We start from the raw sequence: 23,066 nt of genomic DNA, 5'->3' as shown, positions 1-23,066 counted from the left end.
AGGTGCTTTTGAATCTTCCGGTTAAGGATTGATTCAAAAGCTTTAGATAGACAAGAAAGTAAAGCTATAGGACGGTAGTTTGAGGGATTGGAGCGGTCACCCTTCTTAGGCACAGGCTGTGCGAAGGCATACTTCCAGCAAGAAGGAAAGGTAGATGTTGACAGGCAGAAGCGAAAGAGTTTGACCAGGCAGGGTGAGAGCACGGAGGGACAGTTTTTAAGGACAATAGGAGGCACTCCATCAGGTCCATAAGCCTTCTGAGGATTGAGGCCAGAGAGGGCATAGAAAACATCATTTTGAAGAATCTTTATAATAGGCATAAAGGAGTCAGAGGGGGGATGAGTAGGAGGAATATGCCCAGAATCGTCCAGAGTGGAGTTTTTAGAAAAAGTTTGAGAGAAGAGTTCAGCCTTAGAGATAGATGAGACGGCAGTGTTGCCGTCAGGACTGAGGAGTGGAGGGAAAGATGAAGAAGTGAAGTTGGAGGAGATGTTTTTGGCTAGATGCCAGAAGTCACGGGAAGAGTTAGAGAAAGCAAGGTTTTGGCATTTTCTATTAATGAAAGAATTTTTGGTTAGTCGGAGAATAGATTTGGCACGATTTCGGGCAGAAATGTAAAGTTCATAATTAGCATTAGTTTGAAGGCTCTGGTATCTTTAGTGAGCTGCCTCTCTATCCTTGACAACACGAGAACAAGCGTGATAAAACCAAGGCTTTTTAGCGTGAGGAGTAGAGAAAGAACGAGGAATGTTTGCCTCCATTCCAGAGACAATCACCTCTGTGATGCGCTGAGTACACACAGAGGGGTCTCTATCCTGGAAGCAATAATCATTCCACGGGAAATCGGAAAAGTACATCCTCAGGTCGTCCCACTGAGCTGAAGCAAAATGCCAGAAGCATCGCCTCTTCGGTGGGTCCAGAGGGTGTACAGGAGCGATAGCACAGGATGCAGAAATAAGATTGTGATCGGAGGAGCCCAACTGAGAGAACAGTTTGACAGAATAAGCAGAAGGGTTTGAGGTAAGGAAGAGGTCTAGAATGTTGGGCCGGTCTCCAAGACGGTCGGGAATACGTGTAGGGTGCTGGACCAACTGCTCTAGGTCGTTGAGGATAGCAAAGTTGTAGGCTTGCTCACCAGGCTGGTCAGTGAAAGAGGATGAAAGCCAAAGCTGGTGGTGAACATTGAAATCTCCTAGGATGGAGATTTCAGCGAAGGGAGAGTGGGTCAAGATGTGCTCCACTTTACAATTCAAATAGTCAAAGAATTTTACATAATTGGTAGAGTTAGGTGAGAGATAAACCGCACAGATGTATTTAGTAATAGAATGACAATGAAGTCTTAGCCAGATGGTAGAAAATTCAGAAGAGTCAAGGTTGTGGGCACGAGAGCAAGTGATGTCGTTGCGCACGTAGGCGCAACATCCAGCTTTGGATTGAAATTTAGGATAGAGATAGTAGGAGGGAACAGAGTAGAGATTGCTGTCAGTAGCCTCAGAAACCTGTGTTTCGGTAAGGAAGAGAAGGTGAGGTTTAGAGGAGGAGAGATGATGTTCCACAGAATGAAAATTAGAGGGAAGACCGCGAATGTTGCAGAAATTGAGAAGAAAGAGGTTCGAGGAGTTATCAAGACACCTCTCGGGTCGGCAGCCAGAAGGGGAGTCCTTCCTGGGGGAGTTTGTGGTCCCCCCCCCCCAGGCGGGGACTCCGAGGCTTGATGTAGGTGCGCCATTTTGAAATTTTAATTTTGGGGAAAGGTGTATATGTTGTGTGAATGTAGTGTGGTGTGGATAAAGAGAGGATCGGTCTTTAGAGAGCATGCTGAACTACTCTCCGGTGTTGGTGAGACAATAGGGAAACGGTTAGTGAGGACATAGGAAGGGTCTTTGGAGGGCTTCAGCTCCCTTCTCACCTCCCATATATACCTCACCGGGAGTGGCTTGCGCCCGTTCGGTAGGTGTCTTCCTACCTACTCCAGCCTGATATACATGTATACACAATATAACACATTCATGTTCACATCAGATAATATTATGTTTTCATCGTATCCATGCCGTATCAAATACTCTTTATAATCACATCATATTCATATTCATAACAGCCTATCACATCTCAGTAACATGGTATAGTTATTCATACTCATTTTTTATTCACATCATATAAGCATATTTATTCATATCATATATTCATATTTTTTACATCTATATTCATATCCATGTTTCATGTTTATATTCATATAATTATATCATAATCATTTTTTTCAAATATATTATGCATAGCATATTTAAAGAATCACATTATGGTCATAGTATATTCATCAGTAATTAGTCATACCATATACATAATCATATCACAGTCACATTCCTCTCATAACCATCATATTCATATATTCACATCAATGAATATTCATGTTCATATAAATACATGTGTAACACAGGCTATTTTTATAAACTATATTATTGGCTGTTATAAAGCCGGACAAACCCTCATCTTCCTTTATTTAATAGACACGTAATGGATTTTAAACATACTGACCGTACTAACTAAACATATCTCACAATGCTGAACATATGTAGCTACTTAATTTGTGTGTTGCTTCGTTGGTGGCACGCAGCCACTTGGCGGACACCCTTGTCTTGTGGGAAGGAAAACACGCTCACTCTGGGTCCGGTTTTGAAGTTTCCTTCACAGTAAGGCACACAGTACTTGTATGGCAGTATCATATTGGTAAGAGGCACAAATAATGTTAATGTTTACAAGGTTTTCACTGTTTTCGGAGTCAATAATGCACAAAACAGAGAGCGTGACCTCTCCCGACCGCAGCTGACCCGACACTACCTCGCACTCACAGGCTCGCACTACCTGGCCTACGTCACGGCATCTTCACTGGGGGGGAGACAGTGAAGAGGCCTCCCCCTTTAGATGGCCTTGCCAAGAGCGTCCATTACTCTATGTGATGGACAGCGAATTCAATGCAGCCTCCAGAGTTCCTGGGTTTGATTAACACAGTGATAAGAAGACTGAATAATTTTATGGTCTGCACTGTCACCACTTAAGCCACGCCCCACGTCAGGGACACTTTGTTGCGCACGATAATGATGAGAAGCAAAAAAAAAAAAAAAGTTGTCAAGGAATAAGTAAATATTGAGTAATAAAATGCATATAAAGTAATAGCAAGCGAGAGAGAGAGAGAGAGAGAGAGAGAGAGAGAGAGAGAGAGAGAGAGAGAGAGAGAGAGAGAGAGAGAGAGAGAGAGAGAGAGAGAGAGAGAGAGAGAGAGAGAGAGAGAGAGAGAGAGATAGTTATTAATAGCGACAATAACTAGAGGCTGGGAGGAAGACCACAAGCCAGCCCATGACCAATCGCTGACGAAAGTAAAGACAAACACTGGATCGTAAACACTCGTCATTACGAACTCGTGAGTCTGACGAAAGAATTCACGCATTATTTTTATTCACTTTTTTTTACTCTTTGCTATTGCTCCAGTTCTGCCTCACTTGGCCCGGGGAAGTCACGGCAGCCTTAACCTTGCTCTCTATAACGACTTATACCACTATGTTCGTTCGCTTTTTTTTGTTTTAACAGTAAAGGGAGTAGCTCAATCCAAAAAAAAAAAAGAGAGAGAAAAAAGCCCGCCAATTAATGCCCCTATAGGAGAGAGTATAGAAGAGTGGCCGAAAGAAAGGTCAGTGACGGTATAATGTTGATTTGTATAAACGTAAAGTTTTGACGCATAACTGATTCTTCTCTGGCCTAAAAATAAATAAACGTTTAGTGATAAATGGTTAATATAGGCAAGCAATTATTATCTTGCATATATTTTAATAATTAGGGCTGTGTGTCAGTGTGTGTGTGTGTGTGTGTGTGTGTGTGTGTGTGTGTGTGTGTGTGTGTGTGTGTGTGTGTGTGTGTGTGTGTGTGTGTGTGTGTGTGTGTGTGTGTGTGTGTGTGTGTGTGTGTGTGTGTGTGTGTGTGTGTGTGTGTGTGTGTTTGTCAGTCTGTCTGTCTGTCTTTCTGTCTGTTTTTCTTTTATTACAGCAAAGGAGACAGCTCAAGGGCTTTTTAAAAAAAATATAATGAAAAAAAGCCTGCTACTTACTGCCCCTAAAAAGATTAGAGAGGAGCTGGCGAAAGAGAAGTGAATTTCGGGAGGAGAGGTGTCTTGATACCCTCCTCTTGAAAGAGTTCAAGTCGTAGGCAGGAGGAAATATAGATGAAGGAAGATTGTTCCAGAGTTTACCAGCGTAAGGGATGAAAGAGTGAAGATGCTGGTTAAATCTTGCATAAGGGGTTTGGAGAGTATAGGGATGAGCTTGAGTTTGTCTGAAGAAGGAATAATATATCTTTTCTATGGAACTTATTGTGTGAAAATTTAATTGATCATTTCCGCGAAACCTATAAATCTACGTCCTTGAAGCTAATGCTGATGATCATTCCCACGAGCGACCCACATCCTCGGCGGAGTTGGGCCCCTGAGTAACGCACCGCTCTTGTTTGCGGCTTACGGTGAGACACAATGCACGGTTCTCCGAAAAGAGACAAAAAGCTGGTGCAACCCCAAGACCTGTTCGAAACAAAAGCTTAACGTGCTGCCGTGGGGCCGAGACACTGCATGGTCGTCGAGGGCGCGAAAGTCGACCTTATTACCGCCGAAATGTCAAAGGTTCTCCCAAGGTCACGGGGTCAGACGGATATACCGGGCAGCCTTCGTGCCTGACCGGACAAGAGGAACAAATTTTTTTTTTAAGTATTTCAGACAAATATTTAAAAAAAAATATCTATGAAATTAAGTGACAAACCAGTTTCAACTGCCCAGAAATTTTAACGTAAAATAATATCTCGCAACATTTTTTTGGGGTGGGGGGGCAAATGACAGCTTCGCTTCACAGCAATAAGAAAAATATTTTGTTTAAAGAAAGATCCTTCGTCTGTTCCAGTAATATTTGCATGCATATTGAAAAATCAACACGTAAAACCTTTAAAAATGTGGGGCATGATATATTTTTTTTCAAAACCTCTCTCATTAGGTAGTGATCGTGCTTTTGTTCCGGAGATGTAAACAAAGAAAATTCCCGCAACATGTAAAAAGGGTTAATTGTTAATCATTAGCAACAGAGCTGCAGTTAGTAATTTCTTCACGTTACACAATGTTAGGGCCTCGTTATCTGCTTTGCCGTTAAATGGTTAAATTGAAATATATGTTGTAAGCGTGTTTACTAGAAGACGACTTTAGTAAGCTTTTTACGGTTCCTGTAGCCGGTGACAAGATGACCAGTGAGGAACCTTTGGGTTATTTAACCTCGAAATGGATCTCTATCTGTTTCATATATCTGTCTACCTATCTGTCTATCTCTGAATGGAATAAATAGTTGTTAAAACATAAAAATATCTAAATTTCAGTCGGTATTACGAAAAAATCTTCATGTACGAAGCCGTTTATGAAATACACCACAGATTTCGGTCAGAATAAAAGGGAGATGAATGGCAGAACAAATATAACATACTCCGTGAGCAACAGCCTCCACAGCACATACCCATGGCCTATAAACGAGCGGCAAGAAGTCCATGTTTGTGTGCTGGGCAAATAGGCAGAGGTCACATGCGTGGTCAGTGGCCACTCGAACAACTGAATGAGAGGGGCGTGAGCAAACTGAGCTGTCCATCTCTTGCACGCACTTTCCGCAGTCCTTGGTACAGTTGCCCCCAAAACTATCTGTCATGATGTGAATGAACGAAAGCTAGCGCGAATGAACGTTATCGAATGGCATGGCGAGTGCTTTTGACGGTGTTCATACTGAATTTCTTTACTGATTGGCTGTACAACGGAGCCAATGAAAAAGGGAATATGAGAAAGGAGAACCCCTACTTCATTAAGATAGAAATGTACGTATATCATGGCACCAGCGTAGTCGTATGTGTTGTGAGAGGAAACAACGGCAGGATAATCATCACTTCGACCCAGAAAAATAAGTATACAGTGAATGAGAATACGACAAGTGGGTGGAGACGGGAACAAACCATGGCTCGTTTTCTTGCCCTTCTCGCTACTTTGACATACCATGAGATACGGAGGGAAACTTTACCCATGTACTACATACTCTACATATGTTATCTAGAGCATACAGTTAGTCTACATAAAGCCGGTTCTTAGCCACCCCTCTGCCCTCACACGACAAGCCATCGATAATAACATACTGCCAATCACACAAACATTACCTGGCTAACACCTGACCATTTTCCGAAAGATGAAAACAGACTACGAAGACAGACGACAGGATGAATATTACGACTGTCGCCCTCGCAAACACTTAACTGACCGACTAATCTATAACCAGTTCAGAACTGTCGACTCACGGCGAAAGAAAATGTCTTGTGTCATGGAAAAGTCAGAGGGAAACTTAAATGTTCCCCGGCTGACACCATAACCTCTTCTCTGACCAGTCCCAAACTAAGCCTCTTAACTTGCACACACTAACTCAAAGGCTGGATTAAAAGGAAACACCTAGCAGTGCTCAATAAAAATTCATCAAGTTTTAGGAAATAGCAGCTACCCCTTTGAGCGTGTCTAAGGGAAATATTCCATAGCTTAACACAAAAAGTTCCCGTCTTTGATTTGATCAGACAAAAAGCATCGTAAAGTGCAACTCCGATCATGAAAAGTATCGTAGATTGGAACTGAAAACAGCAACAACCTGCAGCAAACTGAATGACTGACTTTATCGACAATTTTAATTTTCTGACAACTTTAACTTCCTGAAAATAAATATCGTAGTGACTCAAATGTAAACAGATACCGTCTTAAGCATATTCACGGAGAGTACGTCAAAGTACCGCCCCATTTAAAGGAGGGCAGGTACCGTATTTAACTAGCAAGAACATGAAGGTGTCGACAGATGACTAGACCGTTCTGCATCAATAGCTTCGCCTTTAACATTAAATAAAGATTCGTCGAGTTAAACGGCAACAGGTAACTGTAGCCAAGTGACGACGACAATGGATAACTGTGACTCTCTCAATTTCACGTTGCCTCAGCTGGACGCGACAAAAAAGCCACGCGGGTTCAAGGATGAGCTGCTACAACTAACGACCCGATCAAAAATTAAACAAATTGAAGGTCAAGGTTCAGAAAGACAATTGGGAAGCTTCCTCTCTGATGACGGGCTGGCCTTACAAAGGACTCACCTGCTGTGGCGGCGGTGGCGAGAGCGTGTGTGTGTGTCACCTGTGGAGAAAGAAATGCCATGTTAGGGCAGGCAACGAACGGGTGACGGAAAAACGTATCAGTGTGTGTGTGTGTGTGTGTGTGTGTGTGTGTGTGTGTGTGTGTGTGTGTGTGTGTGTGTGTGTGTGTGTAATAGAGATAGATAAATAAATAGATAGATAGAGATTCATTAACACGAATGTGTGCCCCCCACAACACACACACACACACACACACACACATACTCCTGATTCATCGTGAAAATGGCATTTCCGTAAACCTGTAGAGAGTTGGCACAGACACGGTGACTCATTTAATGGGCAAGAAAGCGCGCTCCACCTTCTCGCTCCACGGCCGCCCAACCACACCGGATGTTGCACTGCGGTTCAGACTTTTTGGCCCAGCTTCAGCTTCCTTCCCTCCTGTGACTCCCGATCCCGCGCTCCTCTCGCACCCACTCCCCGGGTGATGACACGCTGGAGGAAGAGTTGCAAGACCTTGGTACAGCACACTATCGTAGCTGGCAAGGCAAGGGAAGGAAGGCAGCAGGGAAGACGACTTTAAGGGAAGGCAAAGGTGTAACACAAAGGACCTGGGAAGTGGGTCATGAGCATACAAAAGGTGACACGATGATAAATCCCAGAAAACCGTATTACTAAGGAGACGCAATTTGGGTGCTCTCCCCTATAATAAAAAAGACGGACTCTGCTAAGAATGCCGTTTCCAATTAAGAAGAAAAAGGACCGAGCTTTCAGCAAATCTATGGGCCGTTTCATCAATGTGCCAAATCGTCCTCCACCAAAAACTTTAGTGTGTTCGCAAAAACCTCGTCAAGACATTGTTAGCTAATTGTTACTTCAAGCTGTGCCACGCCCTATGCCATGGCGATCAGCATCTCACCTTACTGCCTTAACAATCCTCTCGCCGCAGTGCTACGTGTAACACAAAAAATATATGTAAATCTCAGGTCACGATTCCCCTCTCTTGTTCATTCTAGAAGAAAAAAAAAACGTACATGTTGATATCCTTCATAACATAACTCTGGGATAAGGCGAATTACGGTAAGTGTTGATTTATTTTTTATTTTATTTTTATTAGTCGCAAGGAAGTGGTAGTACAATCCAGACGAATAAAGGCAATTTGCCCACCACATGAGGCCTTCCCCCCGCCCACCGCCCACCGACCCATCCTCTACACTCACAAACACACAAACGAGACTTTTCACTGCTTAATAGCATTCCCAACTTCTTCAATGAGATCAACGGCATTCCACAGTGACAATTAGAAGGTAGAAACAATTAAGCATTCTCTCTCTCTCTCTCTCTCTCTCTCTCTCTCTCTCTCTCTCTCTCTCTCTCTCTCTCTCCCAGCTTCAGAGAGAGAGAGAGAGTGTATGTCTATAAAGGAGTAAGAGAGAGGGGAGCTAGGCAACCAGCAGCCAGCCAGCCGGTGTGACCGCCACCAGTCCATGGAGGCGGCAGCCCTGAGCCAGCGCCACTCCGCCACACCTCAGCCCAGTTCTCGTGGCGGGAGCGTGATGAACACAGAGCCGCCCAGTCGGAAGTCGGCAGTCGGTGACGGTGATTTCTCGGCGTCGGACCGTTAGCTCTCGTCTCCCGCCGCCGTGTAGGAGCGCTGTGTGGTGGACAATGTTGGTGGCTGTGGTGGAGGTGGCGATGCTGGCCCTGGTGAGCTGCTGCCCGGACCACGTGCCCGGCCCTCGCTGCTGATTGCCGATAGGGGAGCGAGAGAGGCGCGAAGAGTGAATTGAGTGGAGTGAGTGTGGTGGGGAAGAGGGGCGGGGGGAGAAAGAGGAAGAAGAGGAGGAGGAGGAGGGGAGAGGGCGGAGAAGAAGAGAGGAGTGTGACCCACATTCCTTCCTGAAGAGCTATCAGGACGCCGCTATGGAGGATCCTGCATCCTGAGGCACCCTTCACCCTTACCCAGGATGGCCACATCAGGTAAAGAAGACTGTAATGATACCGTTACCGGCACTGGCTCCCTGCAGCAGGATAAGTAAACACGCAATGCACCACCACGCTAAGCACCATCTGTATACCTGGCACCAAAAAGTACTGAATCGAAATAATAGAAAATAGGATAAATTAATAATTATAATAGACAGTGACAATTAAATGAAGTCAAAGAATTGTAAGTGACCTTTACGCATCCTTTAAGGATGCGTACAGGTCACTTGTAATTCTTCACGCCTCCGTGGTCTAGTGGTCAGCGCGCCTGGGCACTACTCCGCGGGCCCGGGTTGGAATCCTGGCCAGGGCAGTCGGCGTGCAGCTCACCCAGCTGTTCAGCCTCCCTTTCGGACTGGTCGATAAATGGGTACCCAGGGAAACCTAGGGAAGGTAAATTGTGGTAACCCGGATGTCACACTGGCCCTGTGTCCCGGGGTAATGGGCTCCCTCCCACCACAGGCTGGAGGGCCAATGTCACGGAGATGACCACCGAGGCCACGCGCTGCTACAGCGTATGCCCCCAACTTTATCATTACCTTTTACGCATCCTTTTAAGCAACGAAGTCACGTTTCCTTCACAGGGAATAATGAAAGCGCTGACCGTCCTCAAGATGAAATATATTCCCATGCCATCGTAAATAGAAAAAAAAGATCTTGTGCGAATTCAAAGGAAGCTGCGGCGGTGAAGAACGTGATCAAATTATAATCACAATCGCTTTAATTTATTTAGTGACCCCATCCTCATCTTGTTCTAGTCTTTTATTCGCTGGCACATATAAAAACCCGCCACCCTACGGGAAGGTGAGGCAGACAGGTAGGGCGGATCCTCCTGTGTGTTCCATCTCCCGGCCCAGCCCCCGTGACACACAGATGTAATGAGCGTGGCCCCGTCCGCCTCCCTCTGCTCCCGCCACCACGCTAACATCCCATACGGAGACCCTAAATTAGGTTCATGCACAAAGAAAACAGTTATAAGATCATTGCCCCTCACACAAACCCATGCATACAGAGGAGAATATAAAAGATTGTGTTCTCTCTCTGCCTTTGGTCGTTATCTCTTCAGCTAAACAAAAATGGTGTCCTCAATCATTTTACAAAGCAAAGACAGGTATCAAGTATCCCGCAGCCCTCTTCTCATACTTCTTTTGCATGTTTTCCTTCCATATGTACACGTCTGTTTTATATCTTCGTCTTGTAAATTATCTCCATTCAGGTAACCAGCCACTGGCGGCTACGTGGCCTATAATCAAACACTGACAACTTATTATATTTTTCTTTTAGTTCGTTTTGCCTATTCAGAGATTCTTTTTTTTACAAAGTCGCTAAAGTAAGAGATCACGCTCCAACTAAAGGTGACTTCGGTTGTGTTCGTATTATGAAAGCTATACTATATACAACTTTAAGGCAAACAATAGACGTGGGATGAATCACATTATATTTGCGATGGTGTAATTATGATAACTGCATCCATGTCGAATACGTGTGTCCACACTGCATGTTATTCGCTCACACACGGCAAGCAGGAGCGCGCGAGCAAACAAACACACACACACACACACACACACACACACACACACACACACACACACACACACACACACTCAATCATGAACATATAAGTATAGGTATACTAACAAATACAAGTATAAAGATAAATATAACGATTCATACATACAACATGTCAGCCTCGTAAACAGTAGTCACCATTACTAATTTTCTTCCTCAGATACGTTGTGGTTTGCCGAACAATTAGTTTTATGGCTTAAGACGTTCCCCGCAATGCCTTCTTGACCATATATTTTTTCTTCTTTCCTCTCGCTCTTAGCTGGATCTTCCTCCTGACAACGGCCTATACAACATCTCCCTCCCGACCACCGCCAGTATATAATCCACCCTGGCACGGGAAATAAGCCTATAGTTATTACTCCGAGCCTCATTACATGTACGCCACGTCTCGCTTGTGCCTTCCATCACTCCTGTCGTAAATTCAGGATGTCTCATTTGCTGGAAGTGAAGTTCGGGCTTGAAATATCACACCGATTTTAGGATTTATGGATGCTGGAGGTAGGCGTTACTGGTGGTAGTAGCAGTAGTAGTAGTAGTAAAAGTAGCAGTAGCAGTAGTAGGAGGAGGAGGAGGAGTAATACCAGTAGTAGTAGTGTAGTAATAGAAGTGTCAGCTCACGGTCAAAATACTTAACATTTCATATGAATCCAAGACACATCAACCGTACCCTCTTGTTTTTTTCTACAGATCGTTGTTGGATTTTTTTTTTTTTTCACTTTTATTTTGCAGTCACCGAGTTTTACGTCCTCGTTAGCAGTTCTCACGTTAAATCATTCATATAGTTCTTTCTATTTTATATATTTATCACTATTTATCTATTTATTTATGTATAGCAGCAGCAACTTTTCTCTCTCTCTCTCTCTCTCTCTCTCTCTCTCTCTCTCTCGTTCGCGCATGCGCACGCAACACACACACACACACACACACACACACACACACACACACACACACACACACGTTTTTTTTCTGTACAACGTCGGTCTGACGTGCGTTGTCCAGAGAGAATAAAAAGAAATGTTTTACAATCCTACAAAACAATATGAAATCCCGTGCGTGCATGTGCCTCGCCAGTGTGCACTCATCCTCATTTGTCGAGTTAAAGAGTCTTATAACAGCACCCGCATCACTCACTCATTCATCAAGTTTGCCTCGAAGATAAGCGATTTGGAAAGATTGTGAACAAAATCACTAATTTCATAATGATGAAGCTTAACGATGCATGACTTTTGCAGGATATAAAATTGTCAAGTCAGGTTTTCTTTTTAGAGGTCGAAAAAAAAAAAACATAAAACATCCCTCTGAGTTTGTGAGGCGTGGTAGTGTAAATGAGCTTGTTTAAAGCAACCATCTATCACGGAGTGAAGGAGCGGATAGCGGGTCATAAAAGGCGGTTAACCTCAAAGCATGGGAACGGCGATCACGGTGCGCAGCCAAGTGGGTTGTGTAAAGTCACGGGATCACGACTGGAACACCACCACATGCATTACGGAGGGCCGCTTGTAACGAGTTCATTAAGGAATCATGGCTTCTTATTGTCTATGGCGTCCCACTCAAATGACCTATAGAAATTTAATCTTCATAAAGGAGTCGTCTGGGTCTTGATGAAGCCTTGCCTGTGCGGCTCACCTACAGCCCAAACAAACTAATCATTCAACAAGTATACTATCAGTTTCTTCCTCCCGCTTGACACAATCATAAATGCAACCGTTGACTAATCTTAACACCTATTATTTGCTTAACTCAATGCATAGAGGGAATCATGTACTTTTTATACAAGTCACCTGTGTCTTGTACCTCTTACGGTTCAAACAAACGCTTGAATAGGTGTTATCGCAAGCTAGTTGTCACATCTTAAGGACAATGAAACGTAAAACTGCTTTGACGAAGTGTCAGCGTCCCTGTATAAAATTGTACTTTCCATTTGACTAAAAAAAAAAAATCCTTCAATAAACGCCCGCAGCTTCTTGCCTCACTTGGCAGGCAACAGAAACAGAACACCTTCACTGGCTAAAATCGAGGGCAGGGCTGTTGTTGCTATGTTTTTGCCGGCACGATGGTTGGATAGGCTGTAACGGAACCTTGGACGGTAGGGATGGCATCTTTCCTATATAATGTAACATGAGACCCAGCCAGGCCACCACACATGGAACTCTAACATAGATTTGATTATAATTTCAACGCGTAAGAGCTGAATGTAAAGAATACCGACGTGCAGCAAGAGAGACTTTATATCAGTTTTAGATGGAAGCCCAACTTTTCTTACATCGGAAGGTAATTATATTTTCGATTATTTTGGAAACGTCGAATTGGTGACTAACTGGTAACTTAGCCGTCTCACCTTAATTCTGTTCCCGTTGACCCTACACCTGCCCCAAACCGCTACCTGGCGCTAGACAATCGACACACAAGTTCAACAGCAGGCCACTCACACAGCTTAACTACTGAGCGCGATGATGACAGGATTGAGATTTTACGAACTCCTTGTGTGTGCAAGGTATGGAGAGAGAGAGAGAGAGAGAGAGAGAGAGAGAGAGAGAGAGAGAGAGAGAGAGAGAGAGAGAGAGAGAGAGAGAGAGAGAGAGAGAGAGAGAGAGAGAGAGAGAGAGAGAGAGAGAGAGAGAGAGAGAGAGAGAGAGAGAGAGAGAGAGAGAAACTATGTGGAAATATGACTGTATCTCACTTTTTCTCATTGCTCTGCCTCATAATAGGCGGCGGAGATTAGCTGGACTCCCCCAATCTCCTCCCCGTTCTCCATAAAAAAAATCACTATATAGCAAAGAATATACAAGTCTCGAGACGGTTGTAAAGTGGTGTTTCTGAGTATGGCCGCCAGCATCCAGGACACCATCACCGCCACCAACAACAACAACAACAACGCCAACATCGCCACCGCCGCCACAATATAGCTTATAACCTGTTTCTCGGGGGGTGACGTCAGAAGGTCTCTACGGCGGTGACATATTTCAAAGGGAGGAGGAGAGGAAGGACAGAGAGGCAACACCCGCGAAGATATTTCATTGAGCAAAGACGGACGAGAGATTGTGTGAGGCTGAAGGTAATGCGGACAGTTACCTCTCTAGAAAAAAAAATAACCCATCCCATTTGACTCGTTTTATACAGAATGATCGTAAAGTATTGAGGATAGACGCTGCTAACTGTAAATGGTGGGGTAGAGGTCCATGTTATTAAACGTATCGGGCTCCCATTACGACTTTTTCCAATGCCACAGGGAAGATTAATCGGGTTTTCAGAAGTGATTTTCTCGTTCAAGGTGCTTAGGGCCATATTCTTAACCCGGTAGCTGCGGGGATCATGTTTCTTAAAGGGCCCTCTCAGCGAGTAAAATGAGAAAAAATAATTACTCACGCAATTCATTTCATAATATATATCAACGCATTTGTCAGCAGTTTATGCATCATCTCTTTTTTGGGGGTTATATCATGGCAAAAATTTGGCCCCCGTCACGGTACACGGTAAAGCCACAAATTTGGGCCGTCGCTGCTACCGGGTTAAACATTTCGGCGCCCAAGTACACACATTTGACAGAGCTTTCGTAGGAGTTTTGGGCATTTGCAGAGTTGGTTTTATGACTCTTTTGGCAGTTTGATCATTCTTTTCTAACATGAATCAACAAAACGGTCATTAAAGCGTGATGGATCTCCTTTCCGGCCTTTGGAAGTAGTTGACGTGAGAGGCGGGAGCGTCTGAGAATACCGACTTTTGATCGTGTAAAACCATCACGAGGATCATCATAAAACAGTTCATGAAGAGCCCAGCAGCTTCCAAGAAAGGCTTTGCAAACAGGAGAGAGAGAGAGAGAGAGAGAGAGAGAGAGAGAGAGAGAGAGAGAGAGAGAGAGAGAGAGAGAGAGAGAGAGAGAGAGAGAGAGAGAGAGAGAGAGAGAGAGAGAGAGAGAGAGAGAGAGAGACAGAGAGAGAGAGAGAGAGAGAGAGAGAGAGAGAGAGAGAGAGAGAGAGAGAGAGAGAGAGAGAGAGAGAGAGAGAGAGAGAGAGAGAGAGAGAGAGAGAGAGAGAGAGAGAGAGAGAGAGAGAGAGAGAGAGAGAGAGAGAGAGAGAGAGAGAGAGAGAGAGAGAGAGAGAGAGAGAGAGAGAGAGAGAGAGAGAGAGAGAGAGAGAGAGAGAGAGAGAGAGAGAGAGAGAGAGAGAGAGAGAGAGAGAGAGAGAGAGAGAGAGAGAGAGAGAGAGAGAGAGAGAGAGAGAGAGAGAGAGAGAGAGAGAGAGAGAGAGAGAGAGAGAGAGAGAGAGAGAGAGAGAGAGAGAGAGAGAGAGAGAGAGAGAGAGAGAGAGAGAGAGAGAGAGAGAGAGAGAGAGAGAGAGAGAGAGAGAGAGAGAGAGAGAGAGAGAGAGAGAGAGAGAACGGATTTTTTGGTTGAATCTGTGTAATTTATGTATATGGCTGTGTGCATAAGAAGAACGGATTTTTTGGTTGAATCTGTGTAATCTATGTATATGGCGGTGTGCATAAGAAGAAAGAACGGATTTTTTGGTTGAATCTGTGTAATCTATGTATATGGCTGTGTGCTTAAGAAGAAAGAACGGATTTTTTTTAAGAGTGTATTTCCGGCTTGAGAGAGGAGCAGTCATCCCTCTCCCTGACCCCCGGACCGCAGCCTCCGCAGAACGGGGTCACTCAAAGGATGAAAGCGCATGACTGTCTTTTTCCTCGCCCTTCGTGATCTGCCATCGTCACTGCCTTCCTTCTCCTCTCTGTGATGTAGTCTGATCTCTCTTCTTCCTTCATCTCTCAATAAAGTAGCTGGTTCCTATATTTCATCTTCTTTCATGTATGGTCTCTTTACCTCCCTTATCTTTCACTGATCTAATGTAGTGTGTTTTTTTATTCTTTTTTTTTCCTTCGTGCTGTAAAAATGTTTCTCTACCTTTCTTATCATCTCTCCCTTCTTGACGTAATATCATTTCTCCATTTTTTCTCCTCATGATCTTCTACGGTTTCCCTTAGATTTCTTCCTCCCTTACTGATTTTTCACAGTTTGGTTGACGAAATGGATGCGGTCAGTTCCTGAGTAATCCCTAAGAGATCCGGCTTGTTCACTCGGCTAATTAGAATGTAGAGTTGCGCTTATTCCATCCACGTCAGCTTATTGAAATGTAGCCCACCGCATCCTGGCTCCCCTACCCTTACAATTATTTTATCAGGTATTCCTAATTTAACCTACTCCACGGAGCACACACGCACGGACACTTGGTAAGCAACGTGCGCGGCGTAGTATGAGGGGGGCTAGGATTGGCCGGTTTGCGGGCATTCGGGAGCATGACTGAAATGTTACGCGACGGCTAAGCGTGGCCAGCCCGCCCTACCCATATATGCTGGACGGCGGGTCAAGTTCCCATAGTCTGTGGACATCAAAAGACACTGACCGAATAATACGCACTGAATAACACGTAGGCAATTCTTCCAGGTGTGCCGAAAACTGCCCCTCGCAGTGCACTTCGACTCTTGCAACCTTGAGAATTATCGGTAATAGCCTCACACTTTGTCAAGGCAGCACTGTAGTGTCCTGTAAGTGTCCCGGTTTGACTATAGAAGCCAATAGCCGCTTGCAGGCCAGCCGACCCCCTAGCCGCCCCTTTCCTCCCCGCCCTCGAGCAACCCTACACCCGTATGGACTTGTGGTCAGTAGGTACGCCGAGGCTGCAGCTGTCCCGCGAACTTCCTCTTCATGCATGGTGAAAATTAACATACCTTGCTAACCTCAGCACCGTTTTCTCCCCGCAAACGAATGGAAACAGATACGTAAATGAGAAAGGACTAAGAAGGGGAAATGTGTATGTGTGTGTGTGGGGGGGGGGGGGGTAGTGAGTGCAGAGAGAGAGAGAGAGAGAGAGAGAGAGAGAGAGAGAGAGAGAGAGAGAGAGAGAGAGAGAGAGAGAGAGAGAGAGAGAGAGAGAGAGAGAGAGAGAGAGAGAAACTACCCATAGTTTACTACAAGCCGTGACCACAAGGAAACATACGTATACACAAATGGGCTACATAACGAAAAAATATTGCTCTCGGGCCTCGTAAAATTCCTGAACAAATGAATATCCGGACCATTTTCTCTAAAATTATATAGCTTTCCACAGTAATCATGCACACTTTTATGTTTAGGGGCTCTTGGTCCTGGTCGTTCATCGTGATAGGTGTGTTCCTGGCGATGTAACACAAGGGAATGCTGCAAGGTCCGAGAAGCGGGATGGGCCGCACTCAGCCACTCAGCTCACACCTCACTGCAAATCCCGGCTTCGTTATGCCAATCGTCCACACTTCACACCCATATATTCATGAGGGTCGTCCTGTAAATTATTCTCCCCTGCTTTAGTTAAAAGTCTTCGGCCCACAGACTGACCTCAATACACTACTAATAACTTTCCCATGTTGGTGAGCCGGTGAGTTCGCGATTATCGATATCATATAATACCGCCATTATAAATCCGTTCTGAACAGTTCCAAAGAATCCAGTGCCCATAGCATAAAGGAAACAATACCTCCGCTGCGGAAGGGGAATAAAGATGTAATGAATGTATGGTCGTCGCTTACTTCCATCTCTGGGACTTTTGATAAAAATGATTCCAGTTCTTGTGAGAACAGATGAACATTTCTTAGCATGTATTAACAATCTGTGCGTCTACATTTAAGGAGACAAGCCACAACGAGTCTTGCTTTTCTTGTTTACTAAAGGCACTACGTTTCAGGCATGATGGCGTGGCACGTGGTGACGATAATGGTGGTGGCGGCGGCGGCGGGCAGCGGGGTGACGGAGGCCGCCAACATGGAGGACACGGTGAAGGACCTTTATGCGGAGCCACCCGTGGGTCAGCAGGGACGATTCTTCCTCAACTATGACCAAGCGGCGGCCTTCAACACCTCCGTCGCCTTCACCATCCCTTTGTTCTCCTTCACGCTGCCCGGCGCCAGTGACACCAGTGCTGCCGGCATGAACCCCCAGGCCTTTGGCGCAATTGCCTTCGTTGCACTCTTCCTGCTGGGCGGCCTGGGTGTGTCTATCTACACCACCTCCCAGGGTGCCGTGGGAGGCGGCAGACAACACTCAGACGGAGGGTCGTCATACCATGAGTCGCTGCTGGCCTGGCTGCTAAACGACTCTCTCTATGGCCTCCCCAACATCGTGGACACCGGCAGCTGTGCTAGGCTGGCGGTGTGTGGGGCCTACGCCGAGCCGCAGAGATACGGCCTCTTCGCCCTACCCATCAGATTTCTAGTGCCGTGAGTATTATGTCCTGCAATCCACACATGTTTTACTTCTTTTGGCTCTCATTATTCTCAGTAGAATCACAGAGAAAAGCACCAACCATTTCGCTTCCGAAATACTGTTCAGGGAGACAGGCGCTGTTCTCGAAGTTATGTTTTTTGCTGATTTGTTTGTCTTAGCCGGAGTCTCAAAATGGTATTGCAAAATGCTTCTCTAATTCCAACCGGTTAATAAGGACTTTACACGCATTAGTGTGAATGCATATATATCTTAACGAAAGTGTTTTAGTGTGGCACCTCAAGACGCTCCTTGTGGCTGTCTTGTTGCAGAAGCACAACGGTAACCACGCATCAGCACCTGTAAATAGGCCAGTTAGGTATTGAACAGACCGACCACCACCCGATACGAGATATATGTTATTTAAATATGGTTATACTGACAATTGCATCATAAAATGAGGAGGAAAGCTGAGCTGCTGCAAGGCACGGTATTGGCCTGGCTCGCTTTTGAGGACTGACGTCGGCCTCGATCTCATTGGTTAACTGTACCACACAACGTCCTCATTCACTTAATGCGTGTGAGAAGGAAGAGGCGACCTACATCTTAATGTGCCACAGCGCCCGCCTGTTAGTGATCCGCAGAGGTAATGAAACATGTATATGCAGACCATCGACCGTGAACCAATGAATGACGCTTCGGGACGTGATTTGTAAGAGAATTGACCATTACATAAGAAGCAATAGTTAACTAGAAAGAATAAAGTACTTCCGCAAGGTATAAAAACTATGACTTTTGACGGGCTAAATAAGCTATATTTACCTATAATTGTGAGAGAACATTACGTAATCCTTTCTGAGATATTACGACCCGCGGATGAAAAATCCTAACTTTTGAATACTGAGTAGAGATGTTTAGATGCCAATCACGTTGAATACTAGCCAAGCGACGATCATCGTGCACGATAGCAACGGAACCAACTTGGGGAATCTAATATGCTTAAAAAATAAGGAATGTGAGGCTTAATAAAAAAAATATATATATAGCTAAAAAGAGCATCAGAAAACCGAGGAGAGATAAAATGTGTCTCTAAAGAAAGAATAACGTAGAAAAGCATAAAAAAGGGGGGTGGAAGGTTAAAAGTGGGGACAAAAATCGATGGCATCACGTATCGAGGAGCTAGGGTATGGAGGGCACGATGAAGGGCAACGATGGGAGAGGTAGACTAACAGGACAACAGGACGTGAGGGAGCCTCGTGCATGACAATGACTTATTACCTAAGAATCTCACTGTTCACATCCACCACTCCTGCCAGGGATTAAAGCGGCTCACATTGATAAGAACCTCGTCTATAATGTATCAATACTGACTCTGGGCCTTGTGAACAGTTACGTCAACACAAAATTAAACTGTGTTACATTCAGGGAGACTCCTCTGAAGCCTTAATTGCGAGTCTGGTCTATCCTTGGCATACGCTGACCGGCCATGATGCGAGAGCTAAGTCAGAAGGCCAACCATCCAGCCACTCCCACCCGCTCGAGTCGATGTGTCACTTCCCCAGGGATAGATTTTCCTTCTCTAATGATATCAAGATTTTTATCTAGAGCGCATTACTAGAGTTCAAACACACACACACACACACACACACACACACACACACACACACACACACACACACACACACACACACACACACACACACACACACACACACAAACACAAACACACATGGTTTGCCCTTTACAACCCCCGAAAGACTCTCGCAAACTCTCGCCAAATACGCCCATTAATTGCTCTCTGTGTACCAATCAGTCTGGCAGGCGAAGGAGTGGGCGGGGAGCCTTAACAGACAGATCACGTGCACAATTTTCGGTGTAAAAGCGGCTCAGTCTCACATGGGCCCCAGGCAGCCCTCAGCAAGTCATCCAAGCTGCACGCACCACCTTCCGCTGAATCATTGAAGACAACACCTGGCGCTCCACCGATAACTACCAAACGCCGCTGATGGCATTGTTGTGATGAAACGTGATGAGAGAGCTCGGTCGTTGAGCCTCGGCAGTGTTACGTCACCCAACCGGGAAGGTGAACCAACCCTTCATTTCATCACCTGTACAAGGGACCGGCGGGGCTCTGGGCTGATCATGAAAGGGACACTACGCTGCACTGTAAGACTAGACGTGACTAAAAAATCAATCACCTCGCCTCACCGCAATGGGATCGAGAGAAAGAGAAATGGGGGAAGAGAGAGAGAGAGAGAGAGAGAGAGAGAGAGAGAGAGAGAGAGAGAGAGAGAGAGAGAGAGAGAGAGAGAGAGAGAGAGAGAGACAGACAGACAGACAGACAGACAGACAGACAGACAGACACACACACACACACACACACACACACACACACACACACACACACACACACACACAGACACACACACACACACACACACACACACACACACACACACACACACACACACACACACATATCGCCGATTAATGAAAGCAAACCTACCGCCGCGCCAGCATCACCTCTGATAACGGGAAAACAGAAACTGAAAAACTTTACGAGGAAAAAAAAAGAGCACCGAGGAGCAAAAGAAAGCATACTCTAAGTCCCACAAAGAGAAGGACGCTAATTGTTTAAAAGCCTTCCACACCAGCAGCAGCAGCACCACCACCACCATCGCCACCATGCACAGCCACCAACACCCGCAGATTAGCGATGGAGAGCCCAATCAGATACTCGTTAGCGGGTAGTACAAAGTAAGCTCTGTGCTGCTACTGAAAATGGGCGAAGTATACCCTCCACATGGTCTTGGGTGTGCCTGTGGGCGTGAAGCGTTGCGTCACACTTGTTGAGTGGGTCGCGTGAACACCTGAGAACAGCTAGGGGGGCGGTGGGGGTGAAGGAGGAGGCGGCGGCGGCGGCGGCGGCGGCAGCGGCGGCGACGGAGGAGGAGGAGGAGGAGGAGGAGGCAGTAATGACGTGTAGGGATGTGGCGGCTCAGAGAGGGAAGGAGAGGAGGAAGCAAGGGAGCATCCGGCCGCCCCGACGGTATGAATCAAGGGAGGGAGGCATGCTCTTAGCTCCACTACAGGCACGTACGCCTCGTCTTACACCAGTGACTGAGGGGGTGGGAGCAATGACGCCTTGAGATAATTAAGCGAGAGTAATTTGTTTCAAGTAGAACAAGACGAAGACGAAGAAAAGGTAGAAGAGAAGACAGAATAATATGTTTCAAGAGGGAGAAGGAAATGGAGAAAAGGATGAGGGAAAGAAAGAAAAGGTAAAGCAAAAGAAGGAAGAGCAAGAACAAGAAAACAAGAACAAGAACAGGAACATAAAGACGGAGAACAGGAAAGAAATGACGGACGGACGATCGGGAAAAAAAGGTAAAACAAAAGAAAGAAAAGCAAGAACAAGAAAACGAGAACAAGAACAGGAACATAAAGACGGAGAACAGGAGAGAAAGGAAGGATGGATGCACGAGCAAAAAAGATGCACAAAAATAGCGAAGATAAAGAATGGAAGAAAGAGTAAACGCACTGCAAACGCACCTAGACAAGCTAAGCACGCAGGTAACAGGTAATGCAGGTACGAAGAGGGTCACAACAACAGCTTGAGTGGCAATAACAACTACAGTCAAGAGAAACATATGGTGAGAAGGGAGACACCGCCATCACCATCACCACCACCACCACCACCACCACGGCCAACGTCACCACAGGAACCTCCGCCAACAAGAACAACAACTACCTGCTGCCGAAAGGGAAAAAAATAGATACAAATATACAAGTGGACTTATTTATAACAAGACACTATTTTTTTTCACTCCATAGTCCTTTTTTTTTACTTCGATTTCTGTGGTTACGCGAGAAGGAAATGTTAAACTATTTTCTGTGGATTACTTTCATTTAATAATCGACACTTGATATTCAGGTAACATTTGCGAAGATCAGGTTAGCAAGAGGCGACGCAAACCACACTATTAACATTATCATCATCATCATCGTCATCAGCATCAAATTGACTGCCATGAAGAGATTGCGTGAGTGTATGTAGAGAGAAAGAGATAGAGATAGATAGATAGAGATAGGGAGAAAGAATATGATATCAAACTTAGCTTTAACATGACTCAGAATACTGTAGATGAGGCTCCGTTAATGTGGCTTGGTGTGACGTTATACTGTGACGTGTTGAGTGAGATTAGTGAGGCCTCGTATGGCGTGGGGGATGCATGGTGTGACGTGGCAGTGTGACGTGGTGAGATTAGTGAGACCTCGTGTGGCGTGCTGGATGCAAGGTGTGACGTGACGTGACGAGAGAGGACTGCAGGGTATTGTATTACGTGGTGAGTGAAGCCTCCAGGGTGGTGTGACTTGTAGCACCATCCCCACCACAGCTCGTCGTCTCCCGCTGGTGTCGGACTTGTGGTTTTCAATTCAAGATTAAGACAGCGGGTGACCCATATTCTCAAACGTTTCGGGGCTCACTCCACCACACACGTTTGATAAGGCTTTCGTAGAGGCTGTTGTGGGTATTTCCATGGGTAGTTTTATGGGCCTAGTGATAGTTTGATGAAGTTTCTGCACCATGAAGGCGAAATACATTCATGAGAAGCCGATTAATCTCCTTTGTGGGCCTAAGGATATTTTTTGTTGTGTGAGCCGAAAGCGACGGAGAGTACGGGCCTAACCTCCGCCTCCACGCACACACACAATAGAGGAGCTGAGCATTACGTGGTGGGCCGGCGGACTGTACGTGCTGGCTGGCCCTCTGATTATCGCTCCAGGGCCTGCATGACGCGTTCTGACCCATTAAAATGCTACGACGCGGCCTTGAACCTCCTTGAGAGTTATTATTGGCAATAAACCCTCGTATATAGCTGGTCACTTTCTGCCGGTCGGGGCCTTACTACGTCCTCCTTCTCTATAGTTGACCTTGAGCCTCAGAAAAGGAAATCCTTCTTGCGCTATACCTTCACATAACATATTCATCCTCTCAAAAGTGACGGTAATCTCGAACCAAAATGTACAAGTCACCCTGAGAAAACACCGAAACTAATAGGAAATCGTCCAATAGAATAAGAGAATGCACGGAAGTTTTCTA

General features: G+C 45.4%; 1 protein-coding gene across 3 annotated transcripts in view; it reads left to right on the top strand.

Annotated features, from left to right (window-relative positions):
- The window catches only part of LOC127005336 (uncharacterized), a 75,787-nt gene that overhangs the window by 26,932 nt on the left and 25,789 nt on the right, over positions 1-23,066 (top strand). For 2 of the 3 annotated variants that reach the window (XM_050874104.1, XM_050874117.1), the window contains exon 2: positions 17,448-17,979. In XM_050874104.1, coding sequence (XP_050730061.1) covers positions 17,448-17,979 — 532 coding nt within the window. Of the gene's footprint in view, positions 1-8,634; positions 9,160-17,447; positions 17,980-23,066 lie in introns of those variants that run through there. The other variant, XM_050874111.1, reaches the window with a different exon arrangement.

This window comes from Eriocheir sinensis, chromosome 3 (genome assembly GCF_024679095.1).
Source record: "Eriocheir sinensis breed Jianghai 21 chromosome 3, ASM2467909v1, whole genome shotgun sequence".
Lineage (NCBI taxonomy): Eukaryota > Metazoa > Arthropoda > Malacostraca > Decapoda > Varunidae > Eriocheir > Eriocheir sinensis.
The sequence above is the reverse complement of the archived record's forward strand: the minus strand, read 5'-3'. Positions and strand labels throughout refer to the sequence as shown.